The sequence below is a fragment of the Macaca thibetana genome, chromosome 14, assembly GCF_024542745.1.
Source record: "Macaca thibetana thibetana isolate TM-01 chromosome 14, ASM2454274v1, whole genome shotgun sequence".
NCBI lineage: Eukaryota > Metazoa > Chordata > Mammalia > Primates > Cercopithecidae > Macaca > Macaca thibetana.
In genome coordinates, this window is record NC_065591.1 from 20,256,020 (window position 1) to 20,275,794 (window position 19,775).

At 48.1% G+C, this 19,775-nt stretch overlaps 2 protein-coding genes across 3 annotated transcripts in view; one reads left to right on the forward strand and one right to left on the reverse strand.

Moving 5' to 3' along the window:
• The window catches only part of MAPK8IP1 (mitogen-activated protein kinase 8 interacting protein 1), a 631,105-nt gene extending 625,226 nt beyond the window's left edge, over positions 1-5,879 (reverse strand). The window contains exon 1 of the mRNA XM_050757553.1: positions 5,876-5,879. The gene's annotated coding sequence lies outside the window, so the exon portion shown is untranslated. The remainder of the gene's footprint in view (positions 1-5,875) is intronic.
• SYT13 (synaptotagmin 13) overlaps positions 1-19,775 on the forward strand; it is a 46,384-nt gene that overhangs the window by 17,529 nt on the left and 9,080 nt on the right. The window contains exons 1-4 of one of the 2 annotated variants that reach the window (XM_050757607.1): positions 11,471-11,615; positions 12,880-13,105; positions 14,678-14,812; positions 16,385-16,686. In XM_050757607.1, the coding sequence (XP_050613564.1) occupies positions 14,701-14,812; positions 16,385-16,686 (414 nt within the window). In that variant the 5' untranslated portion in view covers positions 11,471-11,615; positions 12,880-13,105; positions 14,678-14,700. Of the gene's footprint in view, positions 1-11,470; positions 11,616-12,879; positions 13,106-14,677; positions 14,813-16,384; positions 16,687-19,775 lie in introns of those variants that run through there. The other variant, XM_050757606.1, reaches the window with a different exon arrangement.

A 19,775-nucleotide genomic window follows, 5' to 3' on the forward strand; every position in this document is an offset into this window, starting at 1 on the left:
CTCCTACAGACTCTGCCTGGTGTTTTACTGTTCTTCATCATAGTTATTACTCTAATAATCCCCCCTCCTCCCCACTCCTTGCAACCAACACACATACAGACTATGCATCGGGGTAGCGATCAGTGTTGGCCATGCCTTTTATCCTATAAAGGGCTCTCAATGTTGAATGATGGTTGATGGAGTGAATGGCTAGGCTGGGAGGGTAGAGATGGGACATCCTCCAGCCCCACTGGCTTCTCCTTATATCTATCCAAGACCTGGGAATGACAACAGACTATTGTGTCTTCCCGGGAAGGGAAGGTTGGGGCCAAGCTGGAAAGCCTGCGGGCTCCACAGTCGTGTGCATGGGTTCAATTCCCAGTTCTGCATCTTATTAACCATGTGACTTCAGACTTAACCCTTCTGTGCCTCAGTTTCTTCCTCTAAGTGGGGATGACAATAATGCCTCCTCACGAGGCTGTGAAGTTGAAATGAAACCAAATGGGTAAAATGCTTAGACTTGTATCTGACACATCGTAAAGCTACATATGATGGGTTTTCTTTTTCTTCAAATTTTAGCTCAGGGACCTTTCCCTGACCCTCAAATTCTTAGTAGAAACAACTCCCCCCACCCCGCCCCCGCCGCAACCGACCTCATTACCATGTGTCCTGGTCTGGATAGCACTTATTCCTAAGGGAAACAGCTTTTGGGATCTCCTGGCTTCTTGCTCTCTACCCCACTGGAAATGTCCACTCCATAAGGACAGTGATCAGACAGTGGTGTTCGGGCAGCTGGCCATTGTTGGGAGGTTTAATCATTGTCGAATGAATGATGGAATGATGACAAACAGCAGATAAAAGGTTTACATTAGGGCTGGCTGGTATTCTCGTTGTGTCTCATCCTGGCCAGGTGGGGAGGGGCAGCTGCCAGCAGGGCTCACCCACCAACAAATCTCCAATCAAGTCACATCAAGTACCGGCTGGAGGCAGTGAGTGTCCTGGACCAACCACAAACGGGCTGTTTTAGATTTCAAAACGACCACAAGGAGAAAGGAGAAAGAATAGGAGGAGGTGAGCTCCGAGGGAGGCGGATTTGAGAAAGGATTGGGGGCACAGACTCGGAACAAACAGGAGAGGAGGTGTTGGAAGGGATAACAAAAGATGGTACAGGGGCAAGATCGCCATGGAAACACTCCGCCGCCTGGACCGGAAGCCAAGCCTCCTCTTCAAGGTGGATTTCCACTTTGCAACTTAAACTGTGTCACCACTCTCCCACTCCCAGAAATAACTGTGGATTTGCCCAAAGGCACATGGCTTCACAATTCTTGAAGCAAGCAAGAAGTAGAGGGCCCTGGCGCTGGCAGCTTCCTAGGAGACGGAGGCCTACCAGGCAAATCAGTGTTGCGGGGGCTGGGGAGCTGAGCGGACTCTGAGACAGGAGGCCGTGCCTGTGAGCAGCTTACCATGAAAGAGGGGGTGTCTACGTCTACCCTACCTGGATGTTTGGGGCTCCCCCAAATCAGAGTGTTCCCAAGTGAGGCGTCCCTAGGCTCCACCTAGAACCCATCAAGTCAAACCTCTGGGGGGCCTGGGAATCTTCATTCCCCAAATGAAGGTGATGCACGTCAAAGTATGGGAACTGGCACTGACAGTCCCGTTTCCCTGACTGAAGGGCATGCAGGGGCAGCGTAGTGTGTGGTGGGACCAGGCGGCGTCCTGGGCATCCGCCTTAGGGGCACAGAAACGTGGAGGAGTGGTCAAGGCTCACTAAAAATGGAAAGTGGTGGCTGAAGTGGCGGGAAGGCAGCCAGGCCTGGTGGTTCCGCAGGGGATTCTGGGGCGAGTCAGCCTGGGTCTGAATGCAGCCTCTACCGCCCCCTAGCGGGCCATGACTTTTGGCACAGAACTGCGCTCTACAGACTCAGTGTCCTCCTCTGTAAAATGGGGTTGACAATATTTGTACTTCCTCTAATGTTATTATGAGGATTTGGGGAGTTTATATTTGAACGGTGCAGGGCACAGGTAAACAGGGACACAAGGTGGAAGAGGCTGGACACAAGGTGGAAGAGGCTGGGACCCTGAGTTTGAAAATAACCAGCCCTTTTCAGACTGTGAGAAATCAACTTTTATTGTGTTCAGCCTTGAGGTTTAGCAGTTGACCTTCCTTGATGAATACAAGTCTGTTAATAAGTGACTGGCTAGCCACGAAGGTTCAGTTAGTTGTCGGTATCTGCGAGGACACAATCGGTTGGGTGTGCCTTCCTCTACAGAAGGAATGGGCAGAGGAGATCAAACCTTTGGATTGCTTAAGAGCTGCGCCCCACATTTTCTCCAGGAAAATTTTCTCTGCAGTTGGAAGGGAAATTTTGATAAGCTTCTAAGCTATCTCCAAAGGATAGTGAGGCTGTTCCCATTTAGCCTGCAGGAGTTGGTCCTTCCCTGGAGGCAAAATGAGCAAAATGAGGATTTCTCTCAGTTTCTTCTAGCTTGATGTAACGGACTTAATGCTGCTTGTCCAGACATTAGGGAGTGTGTGTGTGTGTGTGTGTGTGTGTGTGTGTATTTGAGTGGGAGTGGAAGGAGTGTGGTACCAGACCTAGAAGTCATGAAATAAAGGAAAATTTTCCTTGCTGGTAGTAATTTAAAACATTTTAATACTAAAACAATCATATGGAATCAAATACAAAGACTCATATGAATCTGTAAGATAGAATTGGAGATTTGGAGAAAGATCCCCAATTGCTCCCAACTGCTTCCCCTTCCCTAGAGTATGTGTCACCTTCTTCTGCCTCTGAGGCTATTTGGAAAGAAAATTTGAGAAATACTGGTCTAGAGACCAGTGGATCCTAAATGCAGGTCCACAGCCAAGTTCTGGGCCGGTTGTGTGCAGGAATCTCTCAGCAAATTTGCTGAACATACAGATTCTTCAACCACCCCAGAAAGCCCAATTCAGCATGTCACTCAGAGGTGCATGTGTGTGTACATGTATCTATCTTTATCTCTATTTTTATTGTGATATAATTTGCATACAGTGAAATATACACATCTTAAGTTTATAGCTTGATCAATTTTGACAAATATGTATCTCTCAGGCTGTAACCCACACCCCTCACGTGCCTCTTCCCGGTTCATTCTCCCCAAAGGCAGTCACTGTTCTGAAGTCTATTACCACTGATGAGTTCCACCTGTCATAGAACTTCATCTAAATCAGGGTTTCCCAACTTCAGCCCTAATGACATTTTGGGTTGATAATGCTTTGTTGTAGGGGAATTAGGGATTGAATGTGTGCCCTCAAATTAATATGTTGGAATTTTCACCCCAATGCTATGATATTAGGAAGTGGGGCCTTTGAGGGGTGATCAGGTCATAAGGGTAAAGCCCTCGTGAATGGGATTAGTGCCCTTGAAGAAGACATGTGAGAGAGATGCTGTCTGCTCTCCACCATGTGAGGATGCAACAAAATGGCTCTCTACAAACCAGGAAGTGGGTTTTCCCCAGACACCAGATTCACCAGCTCCTCAACCTTGGACTTCCAGCCTCTAGAACTGTGAGAAATAAACATTTGTTGTTGAAGTTACCCAGTTTATGGTAATTTGTTATAGCTGTCCAAACTGAGATAGGGGATGACATTGTGGCATGCTTAGCAGCATTCCTGGCCTCCAGTAACAGCTCCCAACCCCCATGGTGACTGTGGTCAGTAGCAGCTCCACCGTCTCCATTTGTGGCAACCAAAAATGTCTCCAGACACTGCAAATGTCCCCTGAGGGGCCAAATTGTCTCTGGCTGAGATCCAGCTCTGTCAATGGAATCAGGCAGTATGTATTTGTAGACAGCTGCCTTCTTTTCGTCAGCATGTTTTGGTAATTAATCTCTGTTGCTAAGCGTACCTGAAACTCATTCCTTTTGTTGGTTGATGAATATTCCATTATAAGAATATGCCCCAACCGACTTCATTGTCCTATTGGTGGACGGCAGGGCTGCTTTCAGTGTTTGGCTGGGATGAGTTACATTGCTCTCAGTAGCCATGTCTAAGTCTTCTTGCGGATTCATGTTTTCCTTTCTCTTGGATAAATACGTAGGAGTGGAACTGCTGAGTCATAGGATAGATTTATGTTTAACTTTTAAGAAACTTCCAGTTTTCCAACGTGACTTGCCATTTTCCCTTCCACCGGCGCTGGTGAGCATCCCAAATGTCTCACGTCCTTGTCAACACTGGTGTTGTCAGTCTTTTTTATTTTAGCCATTTTAGTGGGTGTGTAGTGGTGTGTACATTTTTTTAACACCTTCTTGGGTAATTCTCACAAAGAGCTGTATTAGTTATCTATTGCTGTGTAACAAACTGCCCCAAAACACAATAGTTTAAAACAACAATTCTTATTATCTCAGTTTCTGTGGGGTCAGAAATCCAGTCATGGCTTACCTGGGTCCTTTGGCTCAGAGTCTCTGCCAGGCTGTAGTCAAGGTGTCCTCTGGGGCTGTGCTTATCTCAGGGTTTGACTGGGGCAACCTCTACCTCCAAGCTCGCTCTTGTGGTTGTTGGCAGGATTCAGTTCTTCCTGCAGTGCCCTCGGGTCTTTGCACATGGGGCTCTCTATAGGAAAGCTCTCAACATTGAAGTGTGTTTTATCAGAGGGAGTGGGTGAGAGAGAGCAAGAAAAATGGAATGTCATTTTTTCGGTAATCTAATCTTAGCAATATTGTCTTCTCACATCTGCATATTCTGTTCATTCGAAGCAAGTTACTAGGTCCAGTCTATATTCAAGGACAGGGGATTATACAAGGGCATGGACACCGAGGGACAGGACCCTGAAAGGTGTCATCACAGATGCACCTACCACGGCGGCTCTGGTGTGAGAATGCTTGGTCTAGACCAGAGCTTCTCCAACCACCTGTGAGAGAGGTTGCAGTTTAGCTTAGTTTAGGTTTGTTGTAATGCTCACACTCAATTTCTATATTTATCACAAATTAGTAAAAAAGTAACAACAAAAAATAGTTCATCAACTGGTCTCTACACACAAACCCCACTTTTCGTAGCACCTGACTAGACCCTAGAGTCACATAAATATTGCTGACATTTGTCGAGGGTTGGCTGGGCTAGCCTCTGTCCTAAGAGCTCTGAGTGGGTTATCCTATCTAATTCTCAATCCAGCCCCAGGAGATAGATGCTATTGTTAGCATCCCCATTTTACAGATGAAGAAACTGGGCACAGAGAAGTTAATTAATCGGACCCGAGGTCCCACAGCAAGTAATTGACAAAGCCCAGACTCCAACTAAGCTGTCTTGTTTTAGAGCCTGAATACCTGATCAGCAGGATATATTTCATTATATACACGTTAGTGGGTATAATCGCCAGTATTAGAGCCCAGAGCGACAGACTCTTGCAGGTCCCTCTGCCCTGGCCTCACTACCCCCTTAGCGGGGGCTTAGCTATACTACAGACCTCAGTAGCAGCAGTGGCCTATGGTTGGCATCATCTGAATATTGGATTCTCAACTGGATGCTTCTTCTCTGCCCTCCCCTTTTTTAAAGTTCAAGTTTAAAGAGTAAAGATGTCCCCTTTTTCAGCTGGATCTGTTTCCCCGACCTGCAGCCTCCTGGGTGGTGCAATGCTACTGTAAGAGGGATGTCCCAGCATGAAACCCCAAATTAATAAACAGCCTTAAGGTGAAAAATTAATCATGTCATAAAAGGGGTCACCTAGCATCTTTGGTAAGATGAAATGTTTGTTTACAGATCATTAACTACATAATTAATTTTTGGTTTTCCAACATAAGCCCCATAAGGGAAGGACAGCATCTGTCCTGTTTACTCCCATATTCCGAACACTTAGCATAGAACCTGGCTTGTAGTGGGGCTCAATAAATATTTGTTCATTAAATGAAGGTTCAGGTTCCACCCCCCATGCCATCTGTCTCTGCCTGGATTATTACCGGAGGCAGAGCTGGAGGCGTCTGTGCTGCCCTTCATGAGGAAGCGGGAGCCGGAGAACGGTGGGCGGGGCCCGGGAGGAGGAAGGACAAGCACAGGGGTATTACCGAGCCACTGCCACTTGGCATTCAGGGTGACTGCTGGATCTGCAGGGGTCATCTTCCAAAAGGCGACTGAAGGCACTTTTGGGAACAGTGAGGAGGAGGAAGGAGAATTCATTCCTGTCTTCCAGCTCACAGGTGTCGGGTTCCTCCCATAGAAGTGTTTGATTTCGGTTTTTTTTTTTTTTTTTTTTTTTCTCTTTCTCTCTCTCTCTCTTTTTTTTTTTTTTTTTTTAATTTATTATGGTAAAAGAACATAACATAAAATTTACCATCTTAACCATTTTTAAGTGTACAGTTCAATGGTTTTTGTGTGTGAGATAGGATCTCCCTCTGTTGCCCAGGCTGGAGGGCAGCAGTGCAATCTCGGCTCACTACAGCCTTCACCTCTGGGTTCAAGCGATCCTCCCACCTCAGCCCCCTGAGTAGCTGGGACTACAGGCATGCACCACCATACCCAACTAATTTTTTTTTTCTTTTGTAGAAATGGGGTCTCACTATGTTGTCCATGCTCGTCTAGATCTCCTGGGCTCAAGCCATCCTCCTGCCTCAGCCTCCCAAAGTGCTGAGAGTACAGGCATGAGCCACCATGCCCAGCCTCAGTTCAGTGGTATTAATTCATTCAGGATGTTTTACAAACATCACCACCATCCATTTCCGTAACACTTTTTGTGCTGTAAAACAAAAAATCTGTACCTACCCATTGAATAATAACTTCCCATTTTCCCCTCCCCCACCCTCTGGCATCTACCATTCTACTTTCTGTCTCTATGATTTTGAGGACTCTAAGAATTTCATTTGAGTGGAATCATACAATAGGTGTCTTTTTGTGACTGGTTGATTTCACTTGGCATCATGTCCTCAAGGTTCACCCATGTTGTAGCATGTGTCAGAATCTTCCTCCTTTCTAAGGCAGAATAATACTCCATCGTATAGATATACCACATTTTGCTTATTCATTCATCTGTTCATAGATATTTGGATTGCTTCACCTTTTAGCGACTGTGAGTAATGCTACAGTGAACATGGGTGTAATTATCTCTTCAAAGACCTTGCTTTCGATTATTTTGAGTATATACCCAGAAGTGGAATTGCTGGATCATACAGCAATTTTATTCTTAATTTTTTTTTTTTTTTTTTTTGAGACAAGATCTTGCTCTGTCACCCAGGCTGGAGTGCAGTGGCACGATCTTGGCTCACTGCAACCTCCGCCTCCCAGGTTCAAGCGATTCTCCTGCCTCAGCCTCCTGAGTAGCTGGGATTACAGGTGTGCACAACCAGGCCCAGACGAATTTTTGTATTTTTGGTAGACATGGGGTTTCCCCATGTTGGCCAGGCTGGTCTGGAACTCTTGACCTCAAGTGATTCACCCAATTCTGCCTCCCAAAGTGCTGGGATTATAGGCGTGAGCCACCGTGCCTGGCTATTTTTCATGTTTTAGGGAACTACTATACTGTTTTCCACAGCAGCTGTACATTTTACATTCCCACCAGCAGTGCACAGAATTCCAATTTCTTCACATCCTCACCAATGCTTGTCATTTTCTGTTTTGTTGATAGTAGCCATTCTAATGGGTGCGGGGTGGTATCTCACTGTAGTTTTTATGGCATTTCTCTGGTGATTAGTGATGATGAGCATCTTTTCACGTGCTTATTGGCCATTTGCATATCTTCTTTAGAGAAGTGTCTATTTAAGTCCTTTGCTCATTTTTGAATCAGGTTGTTTGGGTTTTTGTTGCTGAGTTCCCCTGTGGAGCTTTAACTCTCTGCACATCTGGGTTGCTTCTGAGTGGACAGAGTGTTCCTGGTGCCTCACACCTCAGCAGGCATGGAGAAGTCCCAGGGCAGAAGGCAAGAAAGGTATGGCTTGAGCCCAATGTGAGACCCTGTGGGGCTGTGCCCATGGACAGCTGGTTGGACGCAGTGGGAGGAGCAAGCAGCCAAAGGTCCCAGGGACAGGTGAGGCTGGGAGAATCTAAGGAGGTACATTTGAGGGGTCTGATGCACATCTGAGGGTGTGATTCTTCTATCCAGATGCACATGCAATGCCAAGCACAGCTGTGCACCCATCCCCTAATTGCTGAATGCCTGTCTCCCCTGGAAATCTTACCTTATTCATCCTGCAGATATACTTCCCAGGCCCTATTCCTGGGCTTCAAGGGACACATAGACAGAGAATATCTGATTCTAAGTCCTGCCCCTCATGCACCCATGGTGGAAGGCTGGAGCAAGGTCTCTCTCTAGGGCCCTGCTACCCTGAGCACCTCCTTCCCCCAGACATTCTTGTTCTTCACCTAGAACCCTCTCCCAGGCTCCCTCTCTCAACCTCTGAACCTATTTTCTGTTTGTCTGGCATTGACGTTTCAGCTATTTAAGTGCAAAGATAGATGCATTTGAAAGATGTGATGGAACCAAGTTTGAAATGCAGTAAATAAGATTGTACAAGAGAAGGAGATACGTAATGAGCTGCTGCTTTTGCTCCTTGAAGAGACTCGTGTAGCTGTCATCAGACTCTGCTCTTGGCCTGGGCAAAGGCCGTAAGTCATTCCCAGCTAAAGCCAGCCATTTGCCACACAGGATAAAGTGGGAAAAGAATAAACAGCAAATGAGGATGCCTTGGGCTGGATGCAGAGATTCAAGAGGGGTTCTTTCTACCCCAGGCCCAGTTTCTCCACACCAGGGTCATGATCTCCTGTGATGCTTGTGAAAAAGGCAATGCATCAGTTTGGGATGCTCTGGGTTGCAATGCACAAAAGTCCCAATTCAAACTGGCTTAAACAATAAGAACAGTATTGCTCATGTAACTTGAAATGCAGAGGCAGGACAGATTGCAGGACTGGTTGGCTGAGCAGCTTAATGACATTGCCATCAAGGACACGGGTTCTTTCTGTCTCTCCACACTGCTGCCCCAAGGCTGACTCACCTTGCAGTCACAAGGCAGGGCCACCCGCTTCCTGTCCAGGGAGGAGGGGACTTCTACTACTGTGGAATCCAAGTCCCTCCCTTCCATCTGGGTTGGCTTCCCCAGGACGGGTGCCAACCCCTAGGAATCGGTCACCAAGATAATGCCAAGAAATGGAAAGATCTGACCCTCTTCCTGGGAGCTGGGGATGGGATGAAACCTAGACAACCTGGTGATGTGGAGGGCGGGTGGAGGGGAGAGGGAATGGGTATTGGTAGACAACTAAGAAATGCCCAATCTTTTGCTCTAGGAGTGCATTTTAAGCTCTGGTAACAAGCTCCTGAGGTTATCAGGGACACACAAATTGAGATCCACTGAGGAGGGAGGAAGGCAGAGCCAGACTCTGTCATGACTCGAGGCAACACAGAGTGAACTTCACTCAGAGCTGAGCCCAGTGATTATTTCCCCCTTGAAAATGCAAAATCATCCAAATTGCATCGAACTGGGAATGAAGCCCAGCCCTTTTCTCAGATGATTGAATTGGGATGAAACCAAATATAAACACAAAAAATGTTTCCCGGGCCACCCAAACAGTCTTAGTTCTGGTCCCAACCAAGTGAGAGCAGAGGGTGACGTGACTTTAAGTCAGGTGTGTGCTGAGGCCCAGCAGCCTCTGGGAGCACTTTTGTGCCGATGAATGGGAGGGAGTGGCAGCGGGTGGGCCCCTGAGATGCTGTGGTTGTCATTTAGAATCCAGTGGCAAGACCAACAGGGATTTTGCAGGGGGTGGCGAGGGGGTGGTGTTGAGAAGCAGCTGCAGGACAATGGAAATGACGTGAATTTTGAAGTGAAAATATCTAGAGGCTTTATGATACATACCACTTGTCAGTTGTATGATTGCGAGCTTCCCTGAGCCTCAATTTCCTCATTGTGAAACAGTAGGATGAAGGTAATACAGAGTTATATGAAATATTGAAGGTGGAGGTGACTTTGTATAGGATAGAAAGATGGCGACATTAGTCATTGCTCTGTGTCTCTTCCAAGGGCCCTGAGCATCTGGTGTCAGGAGCACAGAATTTTACTTCCCCAATCCCGGTCTTCACCCCTGCCTTCTAAATCACCCTCTCTCTTTCAAAGTCTCAGTCACGCCCTGGCTCCTCCCTGAAGGCCAGCTCGGCCTCCTGGGCACCTCTGATTGTGCCCTGCATGTACTGTGCACTAGCTATCAGGTGTTATTTACACATATTGCCTCCCGTCCGCTTCTGTGTTGCGGTCCTGAGTGGCCAAATATACTTACTTATTTTACTTGTTTGTGATCGTCTCCAACTCACCTATACCTGTAAATAAAGCAATGGTGTCTCTCACCTCTTTGCAGCCTAAAAAAGCAACTCAGAATATGGAGTGGGATAGTCTGCAAATCACCTATCACTTAAGGTGATGGCCCAGAGAGGTGGAATTACCTGCCCAAAGTGACCTAGCTCCAGCGGTAGGGTTGGTACTGGAAGCCAGCCTCCTTGATGCCAGTGACACTCTCAGTGGGGGTGGAGGTACAAAGGGGGCCTGATTTTGCAAATCATGCATGTCCCTCCCAGGGGTGACTGGTGGCTGTGTGTAACAAGATAATGATAAATGTTTCCGATGGGGACTGCTGTGCTGGGGAAAGATTTGGAGGCAAGAAAAGTGTCAAGAGCCCTGGGGGCAGTGGGCTTTGGGCCAGGCTGATCTAGGCTTTCTCTGCTGCTGCCCTCACCAGCTGCATGATTCCAAGTGACTTCACTCCACTGTAGTCAGAAATGCTTTTAGAGCCCATGTGTGCCAGGCACACTCAGTGGAGATCAGGATACAATCAGGTCCTCGCTTGGGTTACATTATAATCTACTGTGCAGTGTTTCTGAGAGAAGAACTGAGGGTTTCTTAAATCTCCTCTGAGCCTCAGTTTCCTTATCTGTACAAAAAGGATAATCTCTACTTTTAGGGAAGTTCAGAAGAAAACATGTGAAAATGCAGGGGCAGCAGCAGGATAGGGGGCCCAGCAGGAAGAAGTTGTCCAAGAGGTCACCGAGAGGCCAGCCCCTGTTTCCTGCCCCTTTGGGCCCTGCTGCAGCTTCTTATGTCCAATGGATGAAACTAATTAAGGAATGTCCCTATCACCTAGGTCCAGCCTCCTTCGGGAATGGTTGGGGACAGAGTCTCAACCGGGGCAGAATGTCCAGGATGCATCCTGGGATAATTAAAGAGGGTACAAAAATTAGAAACACAACTTTTTGAAATAGTGCAAACTGTTAAGTGCCTCTCCTTCCAGACCAGGTCCAGTTCCACCCCTACGCAGTGCAGGGTCACTCCTGCCACTGGGCAGGGCAGCCTGAGTCCTGCTGCCAGCCATTTGCACCCACTACCCGCTTCAGCCACAGAAATGGGAGGGCCAGGAGGGCCAGCAGGGCCAGCGTGGAGGGCAGGAGGCTTCTTGGGAACTCAGTCATAGATCTCAGTCTTCACATATGCCTGTCTAACCTGAGGGCCCTTTTGTGGACTGCCCACCCAGGTGCCAGCAATTTAAGCTCTAGACCTAGTCTTCAATCCTGAGGACCGGGAAGGCTCCTCTTGCTACCTGTCATGTAACTTTGAGTCTCTCAAATAGAAGGGAGAGACAGAAGATCCCACTTCTCTGTGTGAGGAGCCCCACGCACTTAAGGGTTGACAAGCAGGTGAGTCTTTTCAAAAAGAAAGATTCCCCTTTTTTTCCGAGCGAAAAGGGCCTAGCCTAGAGCACACAACTGGACAAGTGGTACACAGGCTGCATTTTGGCTTCTACTCTGTCCTCATCCAGAGACTTTTGTGCAGTGCACAACCCATACAACATGGCAGCCCTAGTCGCAGGTATTTATTGCATACTCCCTGTGAGCTGACACCATGCTAGGCACAAGGGACACAGCAACTTGATGCCCAGTGACACTCTCAGTGTGGGTGGAGGTGCAAAGGGAAATTGGTTTTGCAAGTCATGCATGTCTCTCCCAGGGTGACTAGTTGCTGTGTGTAACAAGATAATGATAAATGTTTCTGATGGGGACTGCTCCGCTAGGGAAAGACTTGAAGACAGGGCAAACATCGAGAGCCATGGGGGCAGTGAGCTTTGGACCAGGCTGATCTAGGCAGGAGCAAGACAAGACATAATTCCTGTGCTAATAGATCGCACATGCTAGTGGGAGATACTTACTACAAACAGGCCAGCCTATGATCAAAACAATATAGGGTGAGATCAATGCTGTGAAGTAAAAGAGTGGGATGTGGTGATAGGGAGGGACAGGCTTGGGGGAGGGATTTAATTTAGATTGGAAGGTTAGAGATGGACTCCTTGGTCAGACTTCAGGTGTGAGGTGGAGCCGGCCATGCAAAAAGCAGGTGGAGGTAGGGGTGGGCGGTTTGGGAGGAAAAGTTAGGAGCTGGAAGCTGGACCAAGGAAAGAGCCCAAGCTGTTTGAGAAGCAGGGAGCTCAGTGACTGCAGGTGAGCAAAGGAAGGATTGGGGGCGATATCAGACAGATGAGCAGGATCAAGCTAGGCAAGCTGCAGAGAGTCTGAATTTTGCTCCAAGTGTGGTGGGAGCCACTGGCATTTCTGAGCCATTAGGTGGAGAAGAGGAGGGAGGAAGAGAGAGGGGAGAATGAAGAGGCAAGGGAGCAGATGAGAGCAGCAGAGGGGGAACCACCTGCAGCAGGTCCAGGCAATAACCATGGGCACAGCCATAGGATGGATGGGCCGATGGATGGAGGAGGGATAGATGAACAGGGCCCACATCTCAGTGGACTGCGGATTCGAGTGAGTTTGATCGGTTGTGCTCTTTGGAGCAGAATGGAACCACACCTCTCCCTCTGCCTCCTACAACAGGTCAGTTCATCGCTTCTCCCTTCCATGGGGGTAAATAGACAGGAGTGCTCCTTTGTGGACTAATCAGAGTAATTTGTGTTTGCAGTTCAACGTTAAAAAATCCACGGAACCTGTTCAGCCCCGTGCCCTCCTCAAGTTCCCAGACATCTATGGACCCAGGCCAGCTGTGACGGCTCCAGAGGTCATCAACTATGCAGACTACTCACTGAGGTCCACGGAGGAGCCCACTGCACCTGCCAGCCCCCAACCCCCGAATGACAGTCGCCTCAAGAGGCAGGTCACAGAGGAGCTGTTCATCCTCCCTCAGAATGGTAGGGGTCTCCTGCCCCCTGCACTTCCATGGGCAGCACTCCAGTGGGGCTTGTCAATGTCTCTGTAGATGCTGTATGTGACCTGATGAGGAGGCTGAGTGCCCCAGCATTTGGCGCCGGCCAAGCAGGTGGGCACTAGGCCTCGGAATCATGATCCTTCCTTCCTGACAACGTGTTGCCATAGCACTTCTCCCCCAGGCTGCCAACTTTCCACTGGGAAATGGAGTCCCTTTCAAGTCATATGTGTGCAACTATAAGAGAGGATAAAGAGCCATGGTTAAAACCATGGGCTTCAGAGTCATGGGTTTAATTTGCTGCCCTTTCATATACTTGCTATGTGGCATGGGTCATGCTGTAACTCCATGAACCTCAGTTTCCTCATCCATAAAATGGGACTAGACTATTATCTGTCTGGTAGGGGAGTTGTAAAGTGTAGATAAAATAACGCACATAAAATGCTTAATTCAGGGCCTGGCACAAAAGAGGTAACAAAAAACGTATTGGATTTTTTGTTGTTTTTTTGAGTTAAGGTCCCAAGCAATTTTTTTTTTTTTTTTTTTGAGACGGAGTCTCGCTCTGTCGCCCAGGCTGGAGTGCAGTGGCCAGATCTCAGCTCACTGCAAGCTCCGCCTCCCGGGTTCACGCCATTCTCCTGCCTCAGCCTCCCGAGTAGCTGGGACCACAGGCGCCGCCACCTCGCCCGGCTAATTTTTTGTGTTTTTAGTAGAGACGGGGTTTCGCCGTGTTAGCCAGGATGGTCTCGATCTCCTGACCTTGTGATCCGCCCGTCTCGGCCTCCCAAAGTGCTGGGATTACAGGCTTGAGCCACCGCGCCCGGCCAATTTTTTTTTTTTTTTTTTTGAGCTGGGGTCTTGCTCTGTCTCCCAGGCTGGAATTCAGTGGCATGATCATGGGCCATTGCAGGCTCAATCTCCCAGGCTCCAGTGATCCTCTCACCTTGGCCTCCTGAGTAGCTAGGACTACAGGTGCATGCCACCACACCCAGATAATTTTTGCTTATTTTTTGTAGACATGAAATCTCACTATGTGGCCCAGGCCGGTCTCAAATTAACAGGCTCAAGTGGTCTTCTTGCCTTGGCCTCTCGAAGTGCTGGGGTTACAGGCATGAGCCATCACACCCAGCTAAAACATATCGTTACTATTTCTACTCTCCTTTTCATCAGCATCAACATCAAGAGTGCAGAACCTTTAGGTGTACCATGCTGCGGCTGGGCACTGGGGAAGATATGGGAAGAAGAGACACAGTTGTCCCTGACCCAAAGAATATGTAGGCCTTTTAGAAAGACAAAACATAAAGCAGGGAGAATGGATTGTTGTGTAGTCTCTGTTTTGTTTTGTGTGGTTGGTGAGGGAGCCAGTGGACACAGATGCCGCCTAATGGACTGTGACATTGACCCCATGTGTTGTCTTGGTGTGGCCACTGTGATTCTGCACACAGCTGGGAAGACTTGGATTTGGGTTTCTGGCATAGGTGATAGAGATGGGAAAGGTGTAATCAGGAAAGCAGAACCCCAGTGTGGGTGGCAGTGACATTTTTGCCTTTCTTAACAGGTGTGGTGGAGGATGTCTGTGTCATGGAGACCTGGAATCCAGAAAAGGCTGCCAGTTGGAACCAGGCCCCCAAACTCCACTACTGCCTGGACTATGACCGTCAGAAGGCTGAATTGTTTGTGACTAGCCTGGAAGGTACTGCTCTTATTTGACTCTCGTGGGCTTCTGTGTGTCTGTCTCCCCTGGAGGAGCTGTGCAGACAGGATGGATCATCCACAGCTGGAGGGAGCACAGGATTAGGACTCTAACAACCAGGCCCTGGAACACATGGAGCTTAGACACAAAGATTTCCCACATCCCCAACCCCAACGGTCCAAAGTGGGGATTCCTGGTTAACAAACATTTTTTCTCCAAATGGTGATTCAAGGACCAGGCTCCTTCCAGCTGTGGCTCCATAACCCCCTCTTTGTCATCTGTATCCTTGCCATCTGTATCTGGCAGATGGAAGGAGAAAGAGAAGGAGAGGGCATGATCATTCCTTAACAGCCTTTACCTGGACTTGGTGGACGTCACTTCCACTTGCATCCCATTGGCTATAACTCCGTCACATGAGCACACCCAACTGCAAAGCAGGCTGGGAAATGTGGGTTGGTGGGTGCCCAGGCAGGAAAGGCAATGAGTTTGGGGTGAAGAGCTAGCCATCTCTGCCATAGATGAATTTGAAATTGGACAGGGCTTTGCGCTGTACACAGAGGGTGTTCCGAATGGTCAGAAAAATTTCTACAATCTAAGAGCCAAGCAGCCTAAGGGTGGCAGGATGTCCTTGGTTTCTCTACCCTGACAGTTCACTTTAAGGACAGTAAATAAAGCTAAGACTTTGCAAAGAAATCAGGGCTAGCAATGGGGTCAGATAAATTGGAATTTTATATATAATTATATTTTCTTTTTCCTTGTGTTATCTTATTATTATTAAACTCTTTTTCCTTGTATTATCTTTTAAGATTTTAAAGCACCTTCCCTCCTATACTTTATTGTGTTTGGTCTTCACACTAGTGCGTTTTACAGATTAGGAAACTGAGGTCTGGCAAGTCATATGACTTGTCAAAGATCACTGCATCTAACTGGTGACAGAGCCAGGACTAAGTAGTCCCTTGAAGTTCAGTGGAAAGCTCTTGCTATTAAGACATATAGCCTCAGTTCTTCATCTTCTCTTCCTGTGAAATGTCAGCTACCACTTTCCAAATGATCACTGAAGAGCCAGTCAGAAAAGCACCAAAGGTGTAAATTTCTGGGCAGATCCACACATTGTGAAGCTTTGAAAACACCAAGGTTCAGAACATAAAGCCACACTCACTCATGAGGTAAGAGCCAAGTGATTCGCATGGAAAATGGTTACATGGTGACTATTTAAAGTTCAGAACAAACAGTTATGTGTCAGCAGCACCACTAGTAAAGGCCCCCAGCAGCAAGTCCTGGCACCTTGGCACATTTTCAGAATCCGGAGTTCAGGGGGCTCCAGGAAATGCCAAGTCTTGTCCCTGTTCTCCAAGAAAGAGAATCAGCATGTGCTGAGGCCAGCCTCCTCAAATGATCTATTTCTAAATGTCTCAGTGAAAGGCGATTCCCTGGTGCCCGGCATGGTCAGCCTTTCAGACACCCAAGGTCACATCATTAAGTTGGATTCCACAGCCCTAAGCAAGGCATTCTTCTGCCCCCTCCACTTGTCCTCAGGAAGTCCCATGCCTGTGTTGTTCTCCTTGCCTGCAGCTGTGACCAGCAACCATGATGGAGGCTGTGACTGCTATGTCCAAGGGAGTGTGGCCAATAGGACTGGCTCTGTGGAGGCGCAGACAGCCCTAAAGAAGCGGCAGCTGCACACCACCTGGGAGGAGGGCCTGGTGCTCCCCCTGGCGGAGGAGGAGCTCCCCACAGCCACCCTGACGCTAACCTTGAGGACCTGCGACCGCTTCTCCCGCCACAGTGTAGCAGGGGAGCTCTGCCTGGGCCTGGATGGGACATCTGTGCCTCTAGGGGCTGCCCAGTGGGGTGAGCTGAAGACTTCAGCGAAGGTAGGGTTACCCCTGGGTTAGAAAGGTAAAACTTGCCAGTGCAGCTTGGGATGGCAGAACCCGATGTCCTCCCAGCAACTCTAGGCCAAGTCTTAGGGAACAAGCCTCAGAGACCTCCCTGGCTTGGGGCTGGAAGGGAGGTTGGAGTCTTGAATGGAGCAGAGGGCTAGAGGAGACCCATGGCCCAGGATCTGGGATCCCTAGTGTCTGCTCCTAGTCTTGGCTCTAACTTGCCATGCAAAGACTCTCTCTGCCATCGTGGAAAATGCCATGCTGCATGTGTTACCTTTACTGCTATGAAGTATTGTCCCCATTTCAATCCAGTTATACTCTGTGCGTTCCTACTATGTGCCAGACACTGCAGGGCATTCTACCTTCCTTCCTTTGTGCAGGGGAGCATGAAGCGGGGAAGGGTGGAGCTCCACCACTCAGGAGTGTACAGACTAGGGGACAAATTGGCACAGACAAATGATGATGATATCTGACATATTCCACTCTGAGCCATGGAAGAGCGACCTAACCAATGTGCTCTGATAAAGAATTCTAGAAGGCCCCGTGTGTTGGGCTCTGAAGGAGCAATCAGGGCTGGGGGCAGGCCCAGAGCCCGGTGATCCACGCAATCCCCAGACTGAGGATGATTTCCCCATATCTGCTGTTGGGGGGCCATGAGTGGGAAAGAAGGGTCTTCTGAGATGCCGCAGCCCTCAAGAGAGGGGACCTTTGGGGAGCAAATCATTGTTCCCCATGGGCCAAGACAGGAAGGGGGTCTGGGAAGGTCAGGGCTACAAGATGGTATGTAGTTGCTTAGGCCCCTGGGTCAAAGCCTCATGTAAGGGCCTGCACTGTGGTGCCTTGAGGGAACTTTCTAGGTGACTAGTCTCTCAGCCAGATGGGCAGTGCTAAACTGATCTAAAGACTGTATAAGCTGCATAGCCCCAAATAGGTATTATTAGGCACTTTCCAGAAAATGTTTGCCATCCCTCGTGCTAAAGCAAAGAGAAAAATACTGATTAAGGCACTAATTTTTTTTTTTTTTTTTTTTTTTTTTTTTGAGACAGAGTCTCGCTTTGTTGCCAGGCTGGAGTGCAGTGGTGTGATCTCAGCTCACTGCAACCTCTGCCGCCTGGGTTCAAGTGATTCTCGTGCCTCAGCCTCCCGAGTAGTTGGGATTACAGGCGCACGCCACTACACCCAGCTAATTTTTGTATTTTTAGTAGAGACAGGGTTTCACCATGTTGACCAGGATGGTCTTGATCTCCTGACCTTGTGATCTACCCACCTCGGCCTCTCAAAGTCCTAGGATTACAGGTGTGAGCCACCGCGCCAGGCCAAGGGCACTATTTTTTAATGCTCACCATGTATCAGTTGCTATGCTTAGGACTCTACCTGAGTGCTGCCACTCCCCAAATCAACCAGATGAGAGAGACACCATGACTATCCACCTTACAGGTGAGGAAACTGATGGTCATAGTAGTTCAGGAATCCACACAGGGTCCCACAGCCAGGAAACAGCAGACCTTGAGGCTGAGTTGGTCTGACTCGAAATCCTGTGCTATCTCATTACTTGCCGTGAAAGCCACCTGACAAGTATGAGGTGTGGCCAGCAGGCACCTTTCCTAATAGACACCCAGACTGCAGGAGGGAAGAGTACATTTCACCCACTGCCTGCTCCTCTTTTTGCTATGATTTCCTCCTTGCTCCATTTTTTCCTCTTTCCCAGACTCAGAAAATTGACAGAAAAATCACAGCCACTCTCAGATGGAACTCAGCTGTTCCAAAGCCCACTCTCTAGTTAGTGTGTGATTTGGGACTTCTGTGGAATCACAGATGGGGATCCTGGGAGAAGGAATCAATACTTAGGATTATTAAACTAGTAAACTAGCTTTCTCTCGAGATGCAGAGACTCCCCTGCTGGGCTCTGAGACTTGGTACAGCCCCCAAAGGGCAGAAATCCAGCCAATCTAGGAAGAAGTCTCAGGCACCTAGCAGCTTCTCTCACTGCCCCCTAGAAGAGCAGCCATCATTCACTCATTCATTCATTCTGCAAATACCTTGCCCAGTTTCTACCATGTGCCAGGCACTGTGCCAAGAACTAGGGACACAGCAACAGTAATTAAGATGAAGTCCTGACCTCATAGCTCATCCTAACAATTATCATACTTTCTGTAGCTGTCTCTGTTCTGCAAATACATACTCACAACTGCTTTGATCACTGACCTGTTTACTACAAATGTGAACAACCTCAGAGGGTGGCATGGAGTTAGAAGTAGGAGGTGAACTTCTGGGTGTATAGGGCAGGAGAAAGCTGGAAGTCCAGGCCAGGGATCCCCTCGCCCCAGCTAGAGGGTGTGGGCTGATGGGCTGATTTGAACAAGGTGAGTGGAGCCCTCAGTCATTGCAGCCCAGATGTTTTTCTTCTCTAGGCCAGAATGAGTTAACAGACATGCCCACAGTGCCCAGTTCTAGCTGGAATATACTCAGCCAAAAGTGCCATGTGCATCAAGAGGGACTCACAGGGCAACCCACTCCAAGGGCAGTCTTTTAAAATTATTATTATACTTTAAGTTCTAGGATACATGTGCAGAACGTGTAGGTTTGATACATAGGTATACATATGCCATGTTGGTTTGCTGCACTCATCAACTAGTCATCTATATTATGTATTTCTCCTAACGCTATCCCTCCCCCAGCCCCCGACCACCTGACATGCCCTGGCATGTGATGTTCCCTGCCTTGTGTCCAAGAGATCTCATTGTTCAATTCCCACCTAGGAGTGAGAACATGTGGTGTTTGGTTTTCTGTCCTTGTGATACTTTACTGAGAATGATGGTTTACAGCTTCATCCATGTGCCTGCAAAGGACATGAACTCATCCTTTTTTATGGCTGCATAGTATTCCATGGTGTATATGTGCCACGTTTTCTTTATGCAGTCTATCATTGATGGACATTTGGGTTGGTTCCAAGTCTGCTATTGTGAATAGTGCTGCAATTAACATATGTGTGCATGTGTCTTTATGGTAGCATGATTTATAATCCTTTGGGTATATACCCAGTAATAGGATCACTGGGTCAAATGGTATTTCTAGTT